The 23,496-nt window shown below is 34.6% G+C and overlaps 1 protein-coding gene across 6 annotated transcripts in view; it reads right to left on the bottom strand.

Annotated features, from left to right (window-relative positions):
• Positions 1-23,496, bottom strand: part of RapGAP1 (Rap GTPase activating protein 1) — a 107,012-nt gene extending 83,516 nt beyond the window's left edge. The window contains exons 1-5 of one of the 6 annotated variants that reach the window (XM_074183167.1): positions 23,225-23,491; positions 10,071-10,344; positions 6,161-6,322; positions 4,544-4,600; positions 842-2,824 (exon numbers count right to left, since the gene is read on the bottom strand). In XM_074183167.1, coding sequence (XP_074039268.1) covers positions 2,812-2,824; positions 4,544-4,600; positions 6,161-6,322; positions 10,071-10,309 — 471 coding nt within the window. In that variant the 5' untranslated portion in view covers positions 10,310-10,344; positions 23,225-23,491 and the 3' untranslated portion in view covers positions 842-2,811. Of the gene's footprint in view, positions 1-841; positions 2,825-4,543; positions 4,601-6,160; positions 6,323-10,070; positions 10,345-15,499; positions 15,688-23,224 lie in introns of those variants that run through there. The other 5 variants (XM_074183161.1, XM_074183166.1, XM_074183171.1 and 2 more) reach the window with 5 other exon arrangements.

Below are 23,496 nucleotides of genomic sequence, written 5' to 3'. Positions count from 1 at the left end.
TGAAATTATAATTTACTGTGCTGGAAAAATTGTGCACTTAACAATCGTTTCATTTCTGAGATACAGGATATTGGAATTTAACGAAAAAATAATTTCCTCCCTAATAGTGTTAAACAAATTTTTATGGAGTAAATTATATTATGTATCTAGCTAGTGTCAAAATTTTTTATGTTGATTACAACGAAATTAGCACTCTAGATGTGTCTACCCCACAAAATAATCCTATTACATTTCAACAGCTGATTTCGTATAGGACAAGAAAATGAATGCATTTATTTTCTACTTCAAAATCCGTTTTACGGACGAAAAAAAGGCAAGAGACCATTTTTATGAGAAGACAGAGGCCCGTTACAAATTGAATATTTAATCGGGGAAAGGAGTGGCTTATCTTGATTTTAATAAACAATATGGCAGAGCGTGTTAACAGAAATGCTACTGATGAACAATTAGAAAACCTTTACCATAGCAAAAATGTATTTTTATGTGTAGTTTGCATGTTCCAAAATTGAAAAGAATGCCATAGCTATTTCTGAGATATTAGGAGAGAAATTATTTTTTTATTACATTTCAACATGTTGTATAAAGCGGTGGCGTACCTATGCTCCATTTGAAGAATTTGTCCTAAAATCATCTAAGGAGTATCTCCCCCACAAGGTTCAGCATTCAATTAAGAAACAATAAAGCGAGTTTTTCAAAAAGAAGCAAGCTTGGAAATGATGAATGAATATCTAAAAAATGCTGACAGTACGTTAATTTTCTCATAAGTGAATATTATTTAACTGATGAAATCTTGTGGAAATCAGTGAATACATGAAAGGGTGACGTAATCTGCTTTGAAATATTTTTATAGAGTTCCTACTATTCATAACTCATTAAAAATTTGTTACTTCATAATTTTTCAGAAATAAAAATACGTATACAGTTTAATTTATCTGAATTAATCAATGTAAGTTCACGAAGTGATGTTTCCGAACTTGTTTATAATTGTACCTTGATTTCTAGAGGATGGAATATATGGATTTTCATAAAACAGTATTTGAACCACTCGTTTCCATTAAACATAAAAGTATTCTCTAAGTGGATGAAAATAATGTAATTTTGAATACTTTTAAATTTTATGTGGATAACTACTGGATTTTTTAGGAAAATGCATTTTCAAATTAACACAATGTATAAAATTCTGGAAGACGTCGGGTATTTTACACACAATAATAGAATATAGAAGTATATTGACAGGTAAAATTGGACCTTCGTGCGTGAAGTAAATCAATTGGAAACACATTTCCAACATCAAGGACCTAATTGAAAGATATCATTTTATTATCAAGGTCAACGTTTTCTGAAGTAGGTAACACAATTTCGAACTTTTTCGAGTGGAGAATAAGATGAAAAAGTTTAAAAATCGAGTAAAATAACCTGATATCTAAGAAAAAAATATGTTACAGCGGTTTTGTCAATTAAGTACAACATTTTTCTCCTACTCCTTTTTTCTTGTTCATGTATCAAGCTTAAAATACATTATTTTCGAATTGGAATTTAAGACATAACAATATTCTACGGATTCACAACACTATTTTTCAAAGATAGCTCCGATAAAACCTTATAGCAATGGGTAAACCGTCCATAAAACATGACAACTGGTAAATTGTTTCCTGTAAGGATGTGGTCTAGATTGTAAACGGAAAGATATTTTTAATATATAAGGAATTATCAAGTCAGGACACCGTTCTACAATAAGAGTATCTATTAACATATTTAGGTTCTATGATTTACTCCTAACATTTCATTATTATATCTGTAGTATTTTATCTATAATATATTTCCTCAATTTATGCCATATTTGATTCAATTCAATTCCGTGTCAGATAGCTGCCATTATTGTTAACAAATCTATGATATTTTATAACCGTTTGAATAGTAAATACAGATAATTAGAGTTTAGTAAAAATGTTACCAATTTCTGACGCTAATATTCCATTACAAATACAGGGTGCAGGGTAAATATTTTGAAATTGAGTTAAATTGTGTGCATTTGTATGTGTAACAGCAACGAATTCTACCTACTGAAATAAGAACAATATTTCAAGAGAAAATACCAATTGTGAAATAAAACTTGAAATTGTTCTGTTATACTTTCATTTTTGACTATTTTATGGATATTTCCGATTTTCTGTTAAACGTCATCAAAAATACTTTCAATCATGCTATTTTTGTTTGAATTTTTTTTGCGTGAAACCTTCAATAATCAATGTGTGATATATCTATTATCCATTCATAGAATATTTTTAATATCATATCCATTATGTATTGACTAGTATTAGGTAGATATGTAATCTGAAAAAAAATAAAAATTTTTGTTGTTACTTGAGTATATTTTTCCTTTTGGGTAACTGTGACTATTGAAATACAGAGAAAAAAGCAATTTATTTCCAACAGGAGTACCCAGTTACAGGAAATGCTATTATTATAGAGTATATATGAAATAATTAAAAAAATTAATGGAATATAGAAATAAATAAAAGTAAATATATAAAATATTCGTATAAGTAGAATTTCAAAAGAGGAATGAAAAATTGAGTGAGTATATAACACAAAAAGTTACAAATCATGCAATGTAGCAGTACTGACACAAATGTTACTTATAGTATTATTAAAAGTGATTGTGGATACAAAATACCAAGCCGTTCAGAGAGTCGAAATGAATATAGCAGTGTTCACAGATTTTATTGAAGCTACTGCACACAAAATGGTGATCGTAGCATAACATTTGTGCGTGATGCTTCGCAATAGAATTTCAAATTGTGTCGACCTTCACTTCTTGGTACTGAAAATTTGATCTCGGGTAAAAGAACCGTACTGTCAATATTGTACTGTAATTTATGCAGGAATTGTATACCAAGGATAGCTCTCCTATTTTCCAAAGATGTCATATCAAATCGTGTCAACAAAATGTTATGATCGATGCCTCTCGTGGGGTATTGACCATCAACTTTTAGACATAAGTATTTTAGGAACTTCCTTTGCACGCTATCAATTGATGTTTTTTGGTAGTCGTAAACTAGATTCCATAACACAGAGCCATACTTCAACTTAGATCTAGCATACGCAAAATATAGCAATTTTAAGGTGGCAATACTTTTGATGTTTTTTCCATTTCTGTAAGTAAAACCAAGCATCCTATTTGCATCAGCAGTCATATTCCTTATATGTGTTGTGAATGTTAATTTACTGTCGTATGTTATACCAAGATCTTTTACCTCATGTACGCGGTTGATTTTAGTTTTGTTGATTGAATAATCGTACATTAAAGTTCGCTTTTTTGTTTCAAATGATATTATTTTACATTTGGATACATTCAGTTAAAGATGATTATTATTACACCAAAGTTTGATTACATCTAATTCATGTTGTATCTACACGTTGACAGTCAGTAATGTCGTCGATTTTATAATATAGTTTCAAGTCGTCTGCAAATAGCAGGCTAGGAATATCCAAAGAGGTGGCCAAGTCATTAATAAAAATTAAAAATAAAAGAGGTCCAAGATTAGAACCTTGTGGTACCCCAGATGTAATTACGTACTGGGCCGATTTGAAAGATTCATATTCAATGAATTGTTTTCTGTTAACTAGATATGATTCAATTAGAGCAAGCAGTTGCTTAGAGAGTCCCAATTTTGTCAATTTGCTGAGTCATAATGGTCTAGTTGATCGAAGGCTTTTTGAAAGTCTAAATGAACAACATCGACTTGTTTTTGCGTGTCCAGGTACGTACAGACCGATATAAAAATAGAAGTACTCAATATATTTTAAGATAAATTGGACAATCGCATTTGCCCTCGTATTTCTCCCTTGGAAAACACTAGGATCATCTTTTAAGTTTTAAATATAATAATGAATTGAATTAAATTAAATCAAATTGAACCTAATCAAATTATTCAATAAATTTAACTTCATTATGTTTCTTTATTATTGTTTCACCTACATTTACTTTTGGTTCATGATGTTGAAACCTATATTAGGTCCTAGTTTTAAGTTATGCTACTGTATGACTACTTATACACACATGTATAAAAGACTATTTATCATTATTATTCAAAACGTATAAAATTTTCATTTCATCTATACAAGGTTTTTGAAACTCAAAAAACTAAAGTCAAAGGAGAACGATGCATTCAGGAAATGTTCAATACAGAATATTCAATTCAATATTTATTGTGGAAGGATGTTTTCTTATCAATTTCTAGAGGAATGTCATTTTTTTGATAGAAATGAGTGTGTTTCCCGATTGAGTTAGCAAAAAATAATAGTTCACTTTGCGGAGTCACGAAAAAATCAAACCGACGAGAAAATGTGCTTTATTTAATAAAATATTTTTTTTGAAAGTCATTTGCTATTGGAATTGATACTCTCTAGACATTTCTTGAATATTCAAACTGTATCGATATCTTTGGGCCACTATTTTTTCTCATTTTTATTTGAAGAATTTGTTTAATTTTTGACCGATTTTGGAAAATTAATCTGACAAATAATAATTTGCTCTTACCTGAGTTTTTTCGAAAGATTCAGGGAATTCGGTCTTGAATTTTCAGCAGAACTGCTCCTGGAAACAAAATGATATTTTTATAAAATTATTATAGTTCACTACATTTCAAAAGAAATTCTGTTTAGTGCGGAGGTTTGTAGTAAATTAGAACATGCAGAAATTATTTTTCATGTCGTGGTAGCAAAGCTTCATTAGTAATGCTATAGCTAAGTCATTTATCAATACTGACTGTGGAGGTATTTCAATGCCATTGTATTTCCTAAATCAGTTTTTGTGTATTCAAAAAGACCGAAGTTTTCAAGTGATGAAAATCGATAAAGAAGTACCACAAGGGTCATTATTGGGGCCCCTTCCTATCATGCGCGCAGCACTATTATGCTTAGTGATATGTCATTTGAATCTGAAGAATACTCTCAGGCTATTAGTGCTTTGAATTTTGATCTATATAATCTTGAGCAATTTTCTAATAATCATTGCCTGAAACTGAATTCAAATAAAACTGTTGCAATCGTTTCTGGTAGAAAGAATGCAAGAAAAGAATTTATTGCAAACTACTTTGATAGCATTCTAATTGGAGGGGTCCTTCAACACGTTCTAATATAGTTAAGAATCTGGGTTTGTGAATTGACGAAGATATGAGATTTTCTTATCATATCATCACAAGAATAAAAAAGCATACTGTAATCTCAAACAGATTTATCCAAATAGACAGTTATTTAATAAAATAATTAAAATTTTCCTATGTGACTCTCCATTGGTATCAAACGAATTCAAAAGCTCCAAAATAGTTGCTTGAGGTTAATCTATGGCATCAAAAAATACAATAGGATTTCATATACATTGAAAACAAACAAATGGCTTAATATGAGTGATCGAAGGTTCCTTCATTCTGCCTGCTTCTTTTACAAAGTTTTAAAATACCCCCCCCCTATTTGTACAATAAGATAACATTTCGCTGTGATGTACACAATATTAACATTGGACGAAAAAGTTTGCTTACTCCCCCAATGTTTCACACAGAATTTTACAGGCATTCATTTTCCTATCACATCACCAAATATCTGAATAAAATACCACCAGAGTTGAAAGAACTCTTGTTATCAACTTTCCGGACGTGTATCATCAGATTTCTCGATAGATAGTGAGTTCTATTTTTTCTAACACGCTTTTATTAGCTTCACCTGTATGTATGTATGTTTTTTTTGTAAATCCAGAATTATCGGCATCATTACTTGATCTATTCGCGGACAGATGGTGCTGCACGTAACCTCCTTGATATAATTCGAACTCACTTTACATGTACATCAAAGAGAATATTTCACCATAAAGCAAATAAACTTCTTCAAAAGCCTCATTTTGGTAAGACAGGTTACTTTAGGATTGTAATAATTAAAACAAGTGTATCCCCAATTATCAATTGCTTATAACTATATCCTTCGGCATTTAGTGATTCCGGATTTTCAAAGTTTTATTGAAACTATCCGAATTGGCATACTTAGTGGGTAGTAAGTAGTTTTAGTATAAGTTAATGAGTAAGCCCAACTCAGCGTTTCGATAAATTAAAGCATTATATTTTAGGCATTCAAAGCTTCGAATAGTCTCAAATAACTTTCATACCCCTCATTATCAGAAACCAACGAAAGTTTTATGATGGGAACCAACTGATTTACGCATTCATTACTTTCTTTCACTTTTCGTTTCCTATTTTTCCTCAAAAAGCTATGGAATTTCTTCTTGCTACCAATTTTCTTCATCGGCACGCCATGTTTTATTCGCAGACTATAAGGAAGGAAAATTGAGTCAAATTCCATGGACAGTAACGATTTTCTTACAGTTTTTCCTAACATACTTTTATCATTATTACACATTATAAAATATTGCATCTTTTAAGTCTTTTGGGAAGATTGAAATTACTTGGTAATTTGAATAGCAAATCTCTTGCAAATTACTATTTGTTGTATTTTTATAAAATTATAGACTCTCTTTCTATGGTATTGAATTTGTCGGCTTTTAGAAGGTATCCCCTCTTGAAAAAGCAGCATTATGGAAATGGAGAACAAAAATATTAGATCAGTTTTGAAATACGGTAAACCTGTGGTATGGGACTTGCTTTGACACGGTCGCGGCTTCCCATCTATCTGAAAGTTCGAAATATGCTAGAACTGCAAAAACAAACCAAAATCTTGTTAATAACTATCTGTTCCATCCAGTAGCGGTTGAAACTGTTGGTGTTCATGGCCCGGAGTCTCTGGTATTAGTTCATGAATTCGGAAGGAGATTAGGGCAAGCAACGAAAGATTACCGTTCTACCTCTTTTTTGATAGAAAGAATTAGTACTGCTATTCAACGTGGTAATGCTGCTTCGGTCTTTGGGACTATTCCTCCTTCACATTATTTTGATGAGATCATATATTGCCCTTATTTTAGTACGGAACTAAAATATCTTCAAATCAAGTCAAAACATGGGTATATTCATCAGTCTCCTATCAAGGTTAATTTGCAAGTTATTGATCCACCTTCTTCTTTTTCAGTGCGGTCAATGAACATAGGTCATTCTTGCCCCCCAAATATGAGCTGCAGTCCTCGTGGTTTTGGTTCCCTTTCAGTGGAAGAGCTTCACGAAGCAAGAGCCGAATGGATCCCTCTACGAAAGCCTTCATCTTTGGAAGAAATGGTTCCGATGCAGATTCTGCGGACCATGTTCTTCCTTACGGATCAGTGGGCGAAGCAAATCTTGCGAAGAAAATTGGATCAGATAATTTAGGAAACACTTGCTACATGAATAGCATTTTACAAGTGTTGTTCATGACGAAGAATTTCAAGAACGAGTTTTTAACAATGAACGAGAACAAGAATGTTTCCTGCTCATTCACCAAACTCAAACACATGTTCATGCAGCTGCAGTTTCGTCAGAATATATCATCTTTCCTACCAACCGATTTCCTAGAGTCTTTGAAGTTCACTAGATACTCGTTAGGACAACATGAGGGTTGTTCCAAATTCTTAGGGTTCTTCGTGAGCAGGAATATAGCAGAATCAATACTCCTGACCGCTCTGGATTGAATAATTCCGTACAGTCGATCTCGTCTTTGCTGGAAAAATCCTCACTAGTTCACTTTGTATTACATGTTCAAGAGGTAGCAAAAACGTATGTGACTTTATGGAACTTCAACTAGCGTTTCCTGATATGACTAATAACCGGTCCGTGCAAAGCTTATTGTTAAATCATCTGAACGGGTGATGATCAACTGTATTGCCAAATATGCACCAAACTAACTGACTATTATTAGACAACAAGTATAGCTGAGGCACCAGTCAATTTAATTATTAATAAATTAACTCCTGATCTTCAAACATGACTCAACCCCTGACGGAAGCACCAAACTCTTACGAAGGTTCGAAATAGATTAACACTTCAATCTAGCAGACCACTACTATAGTCTTCATGCAGTCATCATTCACTGTGGTTCTAGCGTTGAATCTGGCCATTATGACGCATTGGTCAAAGACAAAACGGACTGGTTGAAGTTTGACGATAGTCGTGTCACTAAATATTCTGGCAATATATTGAATTCATTGGAGCCTCTGGAGATACCTTACAGTTTATTCTATGAAAGGGAGGACATTAGCAGATCAAGATCTTCAAATAATGTGGTCCGGGTTTTCCTGCAGCTGAAAAAGCAAATGCGTCACTGGAATCAATCAAGTCGGCCCGGAGCGCCAACGAATTTTTGTTTTTTCATAATTTCATAATTTGTATTACTTTTTTATATGAAACAAAAAATGTTTTCAAATGCCAAATTCAGTAAATAATCACCAAATTTTGAGTAGCAGATGAATCTACTATGATTACCATGAAATCGAGGTATCTATATTAGGTTAGGTTAGATACGGTTAGGTTAGGCTAAATTAGGGTTAGGCTAAATTAAGTCAATGATGCTTAACTATTTGTTATAAATAAACAGGCCCTGTCACTTGAAAATGAATAAATTAATAACATTATCAATACTAATAATTATACAATTCTGGACTATAAACTACTAGGTAGTTTCATCAGTTGAACTATTACATTGAACTATTACACAATGTATTTTATATAACAGAACTTGATTAGATAAATGACATCGTTTTTCTTCCTTTCAGGCGATATTTGTATCACCCGGAGCTGAAAACTGCACGACAAATATCTTCTCAGGTATGTAGACTTTCACGGCTGGCGTCAATGTGTTGGTTGGTTTCTGTGTTTTGCCGTGGTATTTAGACATTAAATTCGTTGGGGGGAATGAAAAGTGCCGAATTTATTGGAATTGCTCATTCACCACCCCTAGGCTCATTACAAGCTGAAAAACTGATGTAGTTCTTCTTTACTATCAGACCAATAAGATATTTGTTTTGGTTGGTTTCCGGTTACAAAAACCGGAAACCAACCAAAACAAATATCTTCTTGATCTGATAGTCGAGAAAAACGACATCAGTTCATCAGCTTGTAATGAGCCTGGGGGTGGTGAATTAGCAATTCCAATAAATCCGGCACTTGTCATTTCCCACGACGGATTTAATGTCTCCCGGAGCGTAGGGAAACACTTTCTTATCAATACCGTAAAAGTGCTTCAGATGGTAATGAACCATTCGACTGTTGTTAATGGATGTAGGGTGAGACCAAATATGCTGAACATGCCGACAACTAGTGCATTGGTGTCTCAGGAACCTCGTAGCTGGACCTGCATCTGGTGTTAGGAACCTTTTTACCTATGACGCGACTACGGTAGACTGAGGTATTTGAAACATCATTCGGCAGGCCCAGATGAACCTCTCATTTTCCGGCCTCATCCCACTCGATCTGAAGAAAGCCAAGGTCAGGTGCTTCAGTATTGTTAAAGAAGACCTATCGGCTTATCCATGTGTTGCCACAAGAGTGAAGTGATCTCTGCAGACAACTTGGTGACGAAGTTTTCATCGCTTCGGTCAGTGTTGACAACTAAACCAAGTTCGTCAACCGCTCGGGCAGCAGACTTGAAAAGAAATGCTCTGATTCCTGCTATCCCGTGGTTGCGGACCACGCAAAAAGGGGATCTGAACTCCTGATGATTTTACACGCTCCATCTAGTACCATTCTGTCATGTAGACACTCCAAACTCAAAAGTCCACGACCTCCATGTTGGCCGGGGAAATAGAACCGTAGGTTGCAAAGTCTTATGGAGATTCATAATTTTTTGGGTCTTTACGTCGAGCTGATACAGTTTCTCCTCAGTCCAATATACTAAAAATAAGTAGAGTAAGACCGGAACAGCAAGCATATTCATAGCAGAAACTTTGTTCTTTCCCGATTCTTCTGATGTTTTCTTATTATCTTGACAGCCGAACGTGAACCGAATATTGCCGAGAAGAACCGAACTGTTAAGGAACATGCGAGGAACCATGCCGCGATGTCGGCTCCTTTCCCCGATTCTGCTCTCAGTGATTCATTTCCAATTATGCGCCGGTAAAACCGCTGGACAAAGCTAAACTTGAAACTGAATATACTTACCCACTTTGACTCCTTATGAAATCCATAGATTCGCAATCGAAACTGTAATGTTTCCCATCAGAACTCGAGGATAAAGGACTAGGCGTTCCTGGCGAAGAATGGGATCCCAGTTTGAGGCTTCCGGTGCTCAACATTCTATGGAACTTCAACCGAAAAGGTCTGAGAGGAGACTTTGGGCTCTTCGGAGGAGTCGATGTCTCGGCCAATTTTTCGTAACTTTTGGAATTTTTTTCTTCCATCTTCAGCGATCAAATTGATAGCGACTGGTCAAATTCTGAAAATAATATTTTATTAGCACACAACCATTACAATGATAGCTTAGTGACAAGAAAATCTTTCCGCTGAGTTAATTATACAGGGCGGACGTAACGGGGCAAGACATCAGAGTCGGACAAAATGTTGTAAAAAAGAAACATCTCAAATACTTTTTATTACTGGATTTTTTTCCAATGCCAAGCGGTTATTTTTTAACACCTCGACACGTGTTTCGATCACCAAATGATCATCTTCAAAAGAAAGATCAAACTTAACATATTTACAATGTTATCCTTATCAACACCAAAGATAACTCTTCTAGGTACCTGCGTCTTGAGAGTCTTAAATTAATTTCACAATACCACCACTACACGAAGAACTTTGGAAAGATTCTCAAGGAAATAGGTACGAAGGTGGTTCTTAAAACAAGTCATACACTACAGAGCCTTTCAGGAAATCCAAAAGACAAAGTCGAGAATTCTGAAAAGTCTGGAATTTACGAAATTTAATGTAAGAACTGCACACTTAAAATATGGAAGACCTGAAAAATCAGCAGTCGCCCATTGTTCGAACTAGTCAGTCCTACTGTGAATTCCTTTGATTTAGAGTCGAAATAAACCAGGAATCAAACGTTTCAAGTCAATATCTTTATTTTTATACTTTTCAAATTATTGTCAATGTCAAAATCGTCTTTTTTATAAACAAACCATGATCAATTATTTTAACATACTAAGTGAACAAAAGTTAACAAAACTAATTAAAAGCAACAACACCCATCTTATTTTGCACAAAACCATAGACTTTAGACTTTAGTTCATTAAGATTAGTTGGACAAGTTAACAACAGGCATCTAGATGCCTATGAGAGTGTAAAAAGAAGTAAAAATAATAATATTATGAATAACGGTGGTGTACTATATAGCTTGTGATGATCTGGTGCTGCAGGTTTTTCCGTGTTTTCCTGCAGGTAAAAAAGCAAATGCGCCTCTGGAATCAATAAAGTCGCCCCGGAGCGCCAATTAATTTTTATTGTTGTTTTTATTTTATTTTTATCGTTGTTTTGATAAAATAAAAAGTTGCTTGTTAAAATAATATTTTTAATATTAGATTTACCTGACTATTACATAATATTGTGTCAATACTGTGAAATATTTTGAAGCAGGTACCTAGAAGAGGTATCTATGGTATAAATAAGGATAACATTATAAGTATATTTAGTTTGATCTCCCTCTTGAAGATGATAACTTGGTGATCGAAACACGTATCGAGGTGTTAAAATAACGGTTTGGTGCTGGGAAAAAACTCGAGTAATATTCATTACTACAACAAACGTTCCAAACAGTGCATCACAAGTAAATACTTTTTGATAAAAAAACAAAGGTGTGACATCACTCGCCACAAAGAGAGTGCTATCTTTTTTTTCAAATAGAAAAAGGGGTCATATTTTAACATATCGCATGAAAGGTATTTCAATTATCTATACAATGACTTCTACTTCTTTTAATTTCGATATCCGTTGCGAAGCTATCGATGTTTGAATTGGGGACTAAGAATTTTGTAACCCCGCCATCTTATGCAAAGAGAAATAAATTGGTGACATCTTTTGGAATAGATGAGTGTTAATTTCAAGAGAATTAAATGATAGCACTATATTTCAACCTCATTATCATCAATCATATCCAAAAAAAAGTTCAAAAATGTTCTCCTTGACCCTCTGACAGTGAAACAGCCTATTTCCGAACAAATTTCTAACATTTTGAATGTTTCGTGGGTAATGGTAGCACAAGTTTCGGTAATTCTGGATCTAATTTTCATGTTGTCTCAGGATGGGTAATATAATCCTTCGATTTGATAAAGCACCGAAAGAAAAAATGAGAGGACTCAAATCCGGTGAACGAACAGGCTATTCCAAAGGACCGCGCCTACCATTCCAAAGTCTTGGGTATGTCAGATCTGACCAATCCCTCACTCATTTTGATTGTTGGCCACAATATCTTGAATTCGTGGGTGAATGAGGTTCTGAAGAATTTTCAAATATAAATCATCAGTCGGATTTTCCTCTAGATATTTAGGAATACCAATATAATTTACCAATATTCCCAGAGATCAGACTCTCAGAAGTTTGGGTGTGATCTCAAAAAATATGAGTTTTTGTTTGACCACTATCGCATATTTTGGCGGTTGATATTTTCGTCCAAAAAAAAGTGCTTTCGTCACTGAAACCAATACCTTTTATGCAGTTATGCAGAACTTTCGATCAATAACTAACAAAACTACTTTCTTCTGTCAGGGTCACCTTCAATTAATTCATGTTTATACAGGTGAAACTAATGTCAAAGACTACAGAATACTATAAGACGTGTCACTCGCTCATTTTGCGACATCTGAGAAATCTCGCCGCCCGCTAGCGACAGCGGGTAATTACCAGCCGAGGTAGTACAGTGTGTCGCTTGAAGTTACCAGTTCTCGTCGGCACACGAGATATAAAGGTTGTCCGTATTGTTTGGTATTGTCAAAGACTACAGAATCGGTAAACTTTGGTATTGTGATAGTGTTGTGTTCGTTCGGAGTTCGAAATATTTATTTTGTGAAAATGTCGACGTATTGCTCAGTGGATGGTTGTCTGAGTACGGTGGGAAGCCCAGGTATTTCGTTTTTCCGCTGCCCAAAGTACAGTGAAAGGTATGCATTCAATATATTCACCATTAATTTTTATTTTACCTATCTATACCTTTTATGGTTTTGTTGTATAAAATTATTCATAACGAAATATACCGCCGGCATTTGCCAATCCAAACTCATTTCAATCTTTTTTCAAAATGTTCAGTTTATCGATTGATATACTTGAATTTTTTTTTAGGTGTCAACGTTGGAAAAATGTATTAGGCTTCATTGGGAATCATAGATATGCTACTCTTACCCCAGAGCAGAGTCACAATAGAATTAAAATTTGCAGCTTACATTTTAGAGCCGATGATATTGTGAATTCTCGTATTCATAGCTATGATGTTCCTTCATTGCGTCTGCCTCAAGATGGTTCTCAGAAAGGTTGGTTCAGTGAAGTTTATAGATTCAAATGATGAAAAAATCTTATTCCACTTTTTAACATATGAAATTTACAATATCAATTTTGTTGTTTAAACCTTCCAGATGATGATGCCATTGCCGGTACTAGCAAGGATTTTATTTACATTGATGCTCAGGTTCAAACGGATCAATTAGGATCACGAGGTGAAATATCTTTTCGTTATATTATATACTTACCTGATCTATTTTTATATGCTTCGGAAAAAAAAACGATGACAAGAAAACAATTATTGAAAGTACGTACATCTTTCTTTTAGATGAATGCAGCCAAACATCTGCTAAACTCTCTTCGGGAACTCCAAGAAAAGTGGCATTACGAAAAAAAATTGTATCACTAGAGAAAACAGTAGCTTCAACATCAAAAAGAGCACTGGACGAAACCGGAATTACTCTGGATGATGTTTTCAAGTTTCTGGATCGAAAATATCCTGAGCAATATTGTAAGCTCTTGAAAGCACAGCTTTCTTTGATAAATAAAGCACCAAAAGGGTCCAGGTATAGTGACGAATTCAAACAGTTTGCATTGACTCTTTATTTTCTTGGTCCGAAAGCATACAAAAAATTTTCAACAATTTGTAGATTACCGTCAAAAAGTACACTTCATCGTTTCACGAAAAATTGGATTGTTGAACCAGGCTTCAACGATTTTATTTTTCGTGTTATTGAATTCAGGATTGGGCTCATGAAGGAGAATGAAAGATATTGTATTTTATGCCTAGACGAAATATCTTTGAAATCTCATCTTTATTATGATATTTCCAGAGACAAAATAGTAGGTTTCCAAACAAGTTTGAATGGGACCTCTACTGACATAGCAAGTAGTGCTCTAACAGTAATGTTCAGAGGTTTGGCAAGCAATTGGAAAATACCACTTGCATACTTTTTCTATAAGACATCAGCAACTTCTGATGATTTGAAAGATATTTTGTTCAAAACGGTACGAAGATGCAAAAGTATAGGCCTAAATGTCATGGGGGTGGTTTCCGATCAGGGTTCAAATTTTCAGAAGTTGGTGAAAACTTTGAATGTTACAGACGAAAATCCCATATTTCTGATAGACGATCATAAACTTGTATATTTGTTTGATATCCCGCACTTGCTGAAGTCGACACGAAACAATTTGTTTTCCTATCAGTTTTTACTTCAGGGTGGGGAAACAAGAAAACATTACATAGAAACAATGTATAATTATGATAGAACTAAACAATATAAATTGGCTCTTAAACTTAATAATGACCACATTTATCGAAATAATTTTCAAAAAATGAAAGTCGCGTTGGCTTCCCAAGTTCCCATCAAGAGATATTGTTGACCATGTAATAGAGATGGAAAACATACTCATTGAAAATTTTGATAAAATCGGCAGTGAGAATGGAATTGGACAGTATTTGAAAACAAAATATTCGAAAATTCTTTTCTCACATCCATGTCAAAAATTCGTCTTCGATTATTATATATCTTTATATACAAGAGTTCGGATATACTTTACTTTAAAATTCATGAACCAGGACATGAAGATTGTTAGGAAACATAAATCATGCAATGTAAAATTGAATATTTTAAATCATTTATAAACATATAACATTATATAATTGTATTATTTTTGTTAATAAAACATGTTTTTCTGAATGTATGTTTATCATTTCATCAGTAAATCACTCTGATCTGTTTCTTAGATCATTTATTCATGAGTTTATCTATCATGTTTCTAGAAGTTGATCGACAAACAACTACTTTCGTATCTTTGTTTATCTGTCTGATACAACCGAGCAAGCGAAGTTTCAACTTCGGAACGTCCCCTGTAGATATCGCGAATAGGAACTGCCCTCGTATAACTGTCATGCGGCCGGCGGCTTCCGGACATCGTCTGTCGGCGATATGATTTATGGAAATCGCAAAAAATGCAATCCTGAGCCGTACCGACAAACGAATTCCTTGGAGTGAACCAACTTATAGTATTCGGTAAACTTTGCTAATGTCTTCTGTTGTCGTGAACTTCAAGGGGTTATTCACTACAGACAAAACGATTTCTATCTGTTTCTCGACCGAGACAGATTTTAGTTCAGCTTCTCTAGCTCTACTACTTACCAGTTTTCACAGATCGGATTATCAGGAAATCTACCATTGAACACAATTTATGCCTCATGAAAATTACGTTTGACCTCAGCGTAAATGAGGATTGCTTCTGTTTTTTTTTCTCTAAATAATTGGTGAAAACCATTTTTGAAGAATTAAACGAAATGAAATGAAGCGAATTATCACTATCAGTTGTCAGTGAAAGCTGTCAAGCTGTTACTGGGGTAACCTTTTGTGGATTCTTATCTACACAGTCGCAAAAATCCTAAATCAGATCAAAAATATAAATGCGCTTTTTTGTCGAATACTTTGATTCAAAGTATACTTATAAATGCGAAAGTCATTGACTTAACACTCACTCACTCTTCTGTTTCTCTGTACTGTTGAGTCCTAGGAAGCTAATATTTGGTATATAGGTGCTTCTTGAGTCCTACATGCGCACTTAGGAAGGATTTTCAAATATTCCAACCGGAGCGCCCTCCGTGAGGATAAAAGGAGGCGTTTACATATGTAAATTACCTATTCATCACTGCTTCTCCGTACCGCTATATTTTCGGAGGCTGAAATTTTATATGTAAGTTCGTTTTATGTTCCAGATGTGCAATTGAAAGGATTTTTGGATGTTTCAACTGGAGGGCAGTAAAAAAGAGAGCGTTTACATATGTAAATTAGATTTTCATCACTGTTTCTCCGAACCGCTATATTTTCGGAGGCTGAAATTTTATATGTAAGTTTGCTTTATGTTGTAGATGTGCAATGAGAACGGATTTTTGAATGTTTCAACTAGGGACCCCTTGTAGAGGTAAAAAGGGGCGCGTTTACATATGTAAATTGCTTTTTAATCACTGTTCCTCCGTACCGCAATATTTTCGGAGGCTGCAATTTTATATGTGGGTTTGTTTTATATTGTAGATGTGCAATTAAAAGGATTTTTGAATGTTTCAACTGGGGGGCAGTAAAAATGGGAGCGTTTACATATGTAAATTAACTTTTCATCACTGTTTCTCCGTAACGCTATGTTTTCCAAAGCTGAAATTTTATATGTAGGTTTGCTTTATGTTGTAGATGTGCAATAAGAAAGGATTTTTGAATATTTCAACTGAGGATCCCTTGTGACGGTAAAAAGGGGGGCGTTTACATAAGTAAATTATTTTTTAGTCACCGTTTCTCCGTACTGCTATATTTTCGGAGGCTGAAATTGGGTATGTAGGATTGTTTAATGTTATAGATGTGCAATAAGGAAGGATTTTTGAATATTCCAACTGGAGATCCCTTGTGGCGGTAAAAAGGGGCGCGTTTACATATGTAAATTACTTTTTAGTCACTGTTCCTCCGTACCGTTATATTTTCGGGGGATGAAATTTTATTTGTTTGCTTGTTTTATGTTGTGGATGTGCAATAAAAAATAATTTTTGAATATTCCAACTGGGGAGTTCCCACTGAGGATAAAAGAGGGGCGTTTACATATGAGAATTACCTATTCATCACTATTCCTCCGTACCGCTATATTTTCGGAGGCTAAAAATGTTTGTGTAGGTTCTTTTTATGTTGTAGATGTGTATTAAGAAAGGATTTTCAAATATTCAAATGGGGCGCCATCCGCGGGGGAAAAGAAGCGTTCCTCGGCACCGCTATACATTCGGAGGCTGAAATTTTATATGTAAGTTCGTTCTATGTTGTAGATATGCAATAAGAAAGCATTGGACCCTTGCGGAACCGGGGCTGGTCATTAGTTACATTATAAACACAATTCTTTTCCGTGAATAATGTCTTTCTCTTGCACATCAGGAACTTTATGTAACCTGTGATAACTATCTTTGGAGCTGTTTCAATCATCTTATTCAAATTCTAAACAGTAAGGGTTGTTGTATAGAGAATTGAAATACATTTCGATACAAAACCCCCGTTACTGTTTGGACCAAAGCAAGTTATTGTAAAAAAATATATTAGTTGCATACTTTTATGTGGTTGTGATCCTGTAAAAGTATATTATATAAAAATAATATTGATAATAAATAAATAAATAAATATGTTTTTGAATCAGTTTCAATCACATGTTCCGCTTCAAAATTTTCATAATTTTGATAATGTTAAAGTTTTTAAGATAAACTATAAATTATGATTCAGGCTACTGAGAGACCGATGCAGCGTATAAGTCAAAGAGAGACGACGATACTTAAAGGTAAGGGATGTAGGTATACTAGTGAGCACGCGTAATAAACAATCGAATCACAGGTATAAACAATGACAAATATCAATTGGGGATATTATCAACTATTTTGGAGGTGGAAATTCTTGATTCCCTTTTTTGATGCTTATTTACGCTATACAAAGAACTCACCTGCATATTTCAAGACTCTAGGTTCAGAAGCTTCGGCTGTAAGTTAATATAAGAGTGTCAGTCTATCAATGCTCAGCTCTCAGGGAGCAAGAATTTTTCCGACTGACTTACTTGATACTTTCCGTTATATTATGACCAAAATTACACAAAACTTTTGTAAATTGTAGCCTATATGTTATTCTGGTGTATAAGCTGTATTTATGTAAAGTTTTATCTAAATCCGTTCAGTCGTTTAGGCGTGAAAGAGCCTCAAACATACATACATTTATCCATTCTCACAAACTTCCACATTTATAATGTTAGTACCTATAGTCAAAGACGAAACGGACTAGTTTGTTTGACGATAGTCGTGTCACTAAATATTCTGGCAATATCTTGAATTTATTGGAGGCTCTGGAGACACCCTACATATTATTCTATGAAAGAAAAGACATTGGCAGATCAAGATCTTCAGATGATGTGGTGCTGCAGGTTTTTCCTGGTTTTCCTGCAGCTGAAGAAGCAAATGCGCAACTTTTTGAATCGTTATATCTCAAAAAGGGTGGCTCGCAGGAAAAAAGTCTCAATACATTTTTGTAGATAATTTTATGATCTACAATTTTTGTCCGAAGTATTTAATGATAAAACTTACCGTTTTGCTGAAAATCGCGAAAAACTTTTTTTTTTTACCTATGACCTTGAATAAATGTTTTTCCATACAGGGGAAAGATGGGGAACTTTCAAATTTCAGTTTCAATCAAATTTTTAACGATCTTACTGATTTTCAGCTTGGTGGGAATTTAGGTAGCTTTGAATGTCTAAATTGACCGGACTACAATAGACGTAATTATTATTATTATTAAATGAAAATTTCTAATGCAAATATAATCAAAGATATACGGTTCTATCATTTCCCACGAGAAAAATAAACGTGACTTCCAAAGACCAGAAAGCCCACATATTTTTTTGATTTGTTTCTTGGAAATTGCGACTTTGAATCTCGAAATCTTGACTTTAATCTCGAAATTTAGAGATTTAATCTCGAAAAAGTCGAAATTTCAAGATTTGAAGGTGACAAAGTCGAAATTTTGAGTTTAAAGTTAAAATTTCGAGATTAAAGTCGAAATTTCGAGATTGAAGTCGAAATTTCGAGATTGAAGTCGAAATTTCGAGATTCACGCTCGTAATTTCCAAGAAACAAATAATAAAAACATGTGACCCTTCTGCGCTTCCGTGAATTTTTCATAACTTATTTGTTTTTCATTGTATAGTTTCATACACTACTTCTCATAGAGGATGAGTCAACTGCATCAAGTGGTTCACCTGAAATAGGAGGTAGAAACAAAAAATAACATTCTCATGATGCTTATTCTACAAAGACGCATGGAGTAAAGATGAAAAAGAGTTTGCAAAAAGTCGGGTGTGAGTTAATTGAGGAAACCTTCGAAGCGATGAGCAGCTGTAATTTGCCCGTTTGTCCAATTCTGAGGATCTGAAATAATCTCTTTTAAGATTGAGAATATCAGTAGTTGTTTCTGAAATATTCGCCAAAAACTAGAATTGTTGAATTTCGGTTTTTGGCTCAATTGTCTCCAATTCAGATGATATAAAAAAAAAATCAAAGGAACCGTCGAAACTGTTGCATATTTTTTATAATCTGCTATAAACCAATGCGACGTTTCGTTTATTAGATTTCATCTTCAACTTTTTATTATTTTAAATAAGGACTCCTAGTTTTTTATCGATTTTTGTAGCCATTGTATGCAAGAGAAGTTGTATACAAAATCCTAATCATGCAGTGGTGGTAACAATTTACTCTGCCAGGTTATATTGTTTGACATGTGATAAATTTGTTCTATTTATATATGTACAGGAGTATGTATCAATCAATTTCGTTTGAGATTGACAATATTGATAATACATCCTGTGAGCGTATCAAACTCGGTATCAAACCATCTGCTGACTATTTTTGGAATCGAATTACAACCTTCCAATACCGAACAACTATAAAAGCAAACCAGGCTGGAGTTGATGAATTACTTAGGGGCTCTTTAATTAATATTCGCACAACATGAAAATCTTTTTTTATTTTCATTCGAGTTGGACCATAATTATTTGAAACTAACGAGATGAAACCAACCACTTATCAACATAGTGTTGATTGATTTCAACATTTCTCACTCCGAAAAATTTTGAGAAATGTGTAAAAATTGTGAAAAATGAGAAATGAAAATTTCTATATTTTTTGCCACTTTCAAAACAAAGGAAAAGAGTAATTTACAAAAATGTATAGATCATGCAAAGAAATAACTTTTAGACGCAAACTTGGAGAAAAAGCCTTTTTCCCCAAAAAATTATTTCTTTCTAAAAATATATTCCTCTTAATTTAAACAAGATTTTTGTGGCTAGGAATAATTCATATGGGCAACTGAATGTCATTACGTACTTTAATCGATGACATGAGTTATCCTGATCGGTACTGAAGAGACAATAAGGCAAGTGTCTTATTCCGAAACATCGATGTCCTTCATTGAGGATAAAAGTATTCCATGTCACTGAAATTTTACCTGTTTCATAAACTTCGATAATGACGAGAAGCGCTTACTGCGCAACCTCTGCTGCAGGCAATCAGGAATTCAATTGAACCCAGGTTTGTGTTTAATAAACCCTACAAAATACAAATAAAACAGAACACAAAGTCAGATGCTACAAATGCAATACGCATATATACATACGGTTCAAAAAACAAAAAGAAACCCCAGGATGTGGATTGTTATCCAAATCACTAAGCCTAAGGATTAAGTGGGGAATGGGAAACAAATACCACCGTGGTTCAAACAGAACTGGCTGGTATCTCAATCGCCACAAAATAAATAACCAGGAAAGACATTTCTGGCAGAAACATAACAATCTGCACTGATAGTAGACAAGGCTTATTAGCCTTGAACAGACAACATGTTACCTCAGGGCTAGTACTAGAGTGCCACCAAGATTTATCCAAAGCCTCGGTAGATAGTAACATTATCCTAAGGTGGATTAAAGGGCACGATAGGAGTAAAGGTAATGGCATTGCCGACTCTTTAGCCAAGAACGCAGCTGGACTAAGAATTTTAGGACCCACTGGCACCTAAGGCCTAATGACTTCGACAATTGCGGAACTAGTCAAACGTCACACCCATGCTCAATCCCTAAAGAAATGGGACGAAATCAAAGGATGCAATCTTGCAAGGATCACCCTGGACGACCCTGGGAAGCTGGCGCCGAATAAATATCTGACGATGACCAGGAAAAATCTACGCTTAACAGTAGGATTTCTGACTGGACACTGTTAACTGAGGAAACAACTCAGTAGTGCTAGTAGACACACCTCAATGCAGGATGTGTGAACAGGAAGATGAAACTGTCAGGCATGTCCAATGCGAATGTCCGGAGTTATCGTTAATAAGAGAGTGTGTGTTCGGCGAGTCTTGGCCTACACCTGCCGATATAAAGCAGATGTCTACCAGAGACCTGTCCACCTTCCTGGAAAGGACAGGATGGACGATGACCTAGACCTAGGAGGACTACTCCTTGGGAGGATGTACAATGGGCCACGTGGGGCCTAAGTGCTGTGGGCCTACACTCACCCTCCCTACTCTACAGATACAGATACAACTGCGATGAGTTTGTTGGGGGTTAACATGGGCACCAATAAGTATTGGCACAATCTTGTCCCTAGAATTGCAAAGGCTGCTTCTCAAAAGCTTGGAACAGTGTTCCGAACCAGAAAACTGTACACACCTAAGCAATTTTCGATGCTTTATAAAGCTCAGATAAGACCTTCTTTTAAGTATTGTTCTCATGTATGGAGCTCAGCCCCTAAGCATACCCAGAAGCTGCTGGAATCCAGAAAAGAGCCATCCGTCACGAACACCACTTGCAACCTTGATTGTCTGGAACATCGAAGGAAGGTTTGAGATTTGTCTCGCTTATATAGATACTTTCACGGATAGTGTTCAAGTGACTTGGCACATTTGATTCCATCAAACGCGACGGCTGTGGCTGCTCATCGTTTTAAGGTTCAACTCAGTACACCTCGAACTTCACTGTTTAGGAACTCTTCCATCGAAAGAACTGCGTTTATGTGGAATAACCTTCCTGAGAACATTTTTCTAAATGAATTTAATCTCCAGCGATTTAAATCCAACGTGAATCGCTACGTTCGCACAGGCACTGCTCTTAGAGCGTCTTGGGGACTTTCCTGTGTTTTGTCCTTGAAAAAATACTATATTATGTAGGTATTAATTCTGTGAATGGTTTCTGATTCGATTCCATGATAAATGTTTGTAGTAAAAACTGAATAGGAAAAAGTGTTTTTGTATAATTCAATGTTCATATGAAAGTATTTTTTCTTTCGTGTAATTCAATGTTTATACAAAAGTAGTTGTTTCGAAAGGGCTTTTTCTTCCAGTTTCTGTCTGGAAGTTACTTCTTTGCATGATCTATACGTCTTTGTGAAAAGTTTATTTTGAAATTGATTACTTTTTCCCTTTTTCTGGAAGATTTCCTGATTTTTTGGTTAATATTCGTTTTGAGGGCACTCGGCGATTTTGAAAAAAATTTTGAGTGTACTTTCGTATTTCGATGCGTAGACTACGAATCCGAAAGAAAAAAGCGGTGCTCTCCCTTATTTACAAAGTTACCTACGGCCCTTCAAAGTTCAGAAAAGGCAACTTTTCAACTTTCTTTTTCACAAGATAAACTATTTCAAAACACAAGCATTTATTCACTAGGCCACCTTTACACCTTATTCCTCCTTAATTGACACTTTTCACTTCAACAATCAACATTTTTCCAATAAAAATGTTAAAAAATGTACGGAGTTGCTTTTTGGTTATATATATCTATATTTTACGTTTTTGAGGTTAATGACATAGTTGGTACGACTGATGCTGCCAATATTCCTATATTTTAACATTTTTATTGGAAAAATGTTGATTGTTGAATTGAAAAGTGTCAATTAAGGAGGAATAAGGTATAAAGGTGGCCTAATGAATAAATGCTTGTGTTTTTAAATAATTCATCTTGTGAAAAAGAAGGCTGAAAAGTTGCCCTTATCTGAACTTTGAAGAGCCGTAACTTTGTAAATAAGGGAGAGCGCCGCTTTCTTCTTTCGGATTCGTAATCTAGGTACGCATCAAAATACGTAAGTACACTATAAAATTTTTTCAAAATCGCCGGGTGCCCTCAAAACGAATATTTACTAATTTTTTTGTATATTTGAGAAGTAGAAAGACAAGACAAAACATTTCTTTCCCAAAAACATACAATTGCATTTTTTTAAAAGGGGGTGCTCTCTTGCAAATAATCAAGTGCTAATGTATGTTAATGATATCCTTGTCTCCAAATACCCAGGTATTAATAAAACTATTACTTACATTGACTGATGACTGCTCAGAAATCAACGGGATGCTCAAAATAACACACGAAATCACTATAGAACACTGCAATATCCGCAAAGTAAAAAATTATATTATGGCAAACCACACACACCGACGCTACTTGAGTTTTCAACAATCCACGAAGCCGACTAGATAGCATTTGTTTCCCCAGCCAATGTGACAAACGAGAAAATTAGCGGTTTCATATGAGCAAAACATCCAAGTCCGTATAATAATTGTATTGGTTTAAAAACATGTAAACCGACCAG

This window comes from Leptinotarsa decemlineata, unplaced genomic scaffold, assembly GCF_025532065.1.
Source record: "Leptinotarsa decemlineata unplaced genomic scaffold, Ldec_3_MD MMD2_P_RNA_scaffold_2, whole genome shotgun sequence".
Lineage (NCBI taxonomy): Eukaryota > Metazoa > Arthropoda > Insecta > Coleoptera > Chrysomelidae > Leptinotarsa > Leptinotarsa decemlineata.
This window is presented reverse-complemented; position numbering and strand designations above follow the sequence as displayed.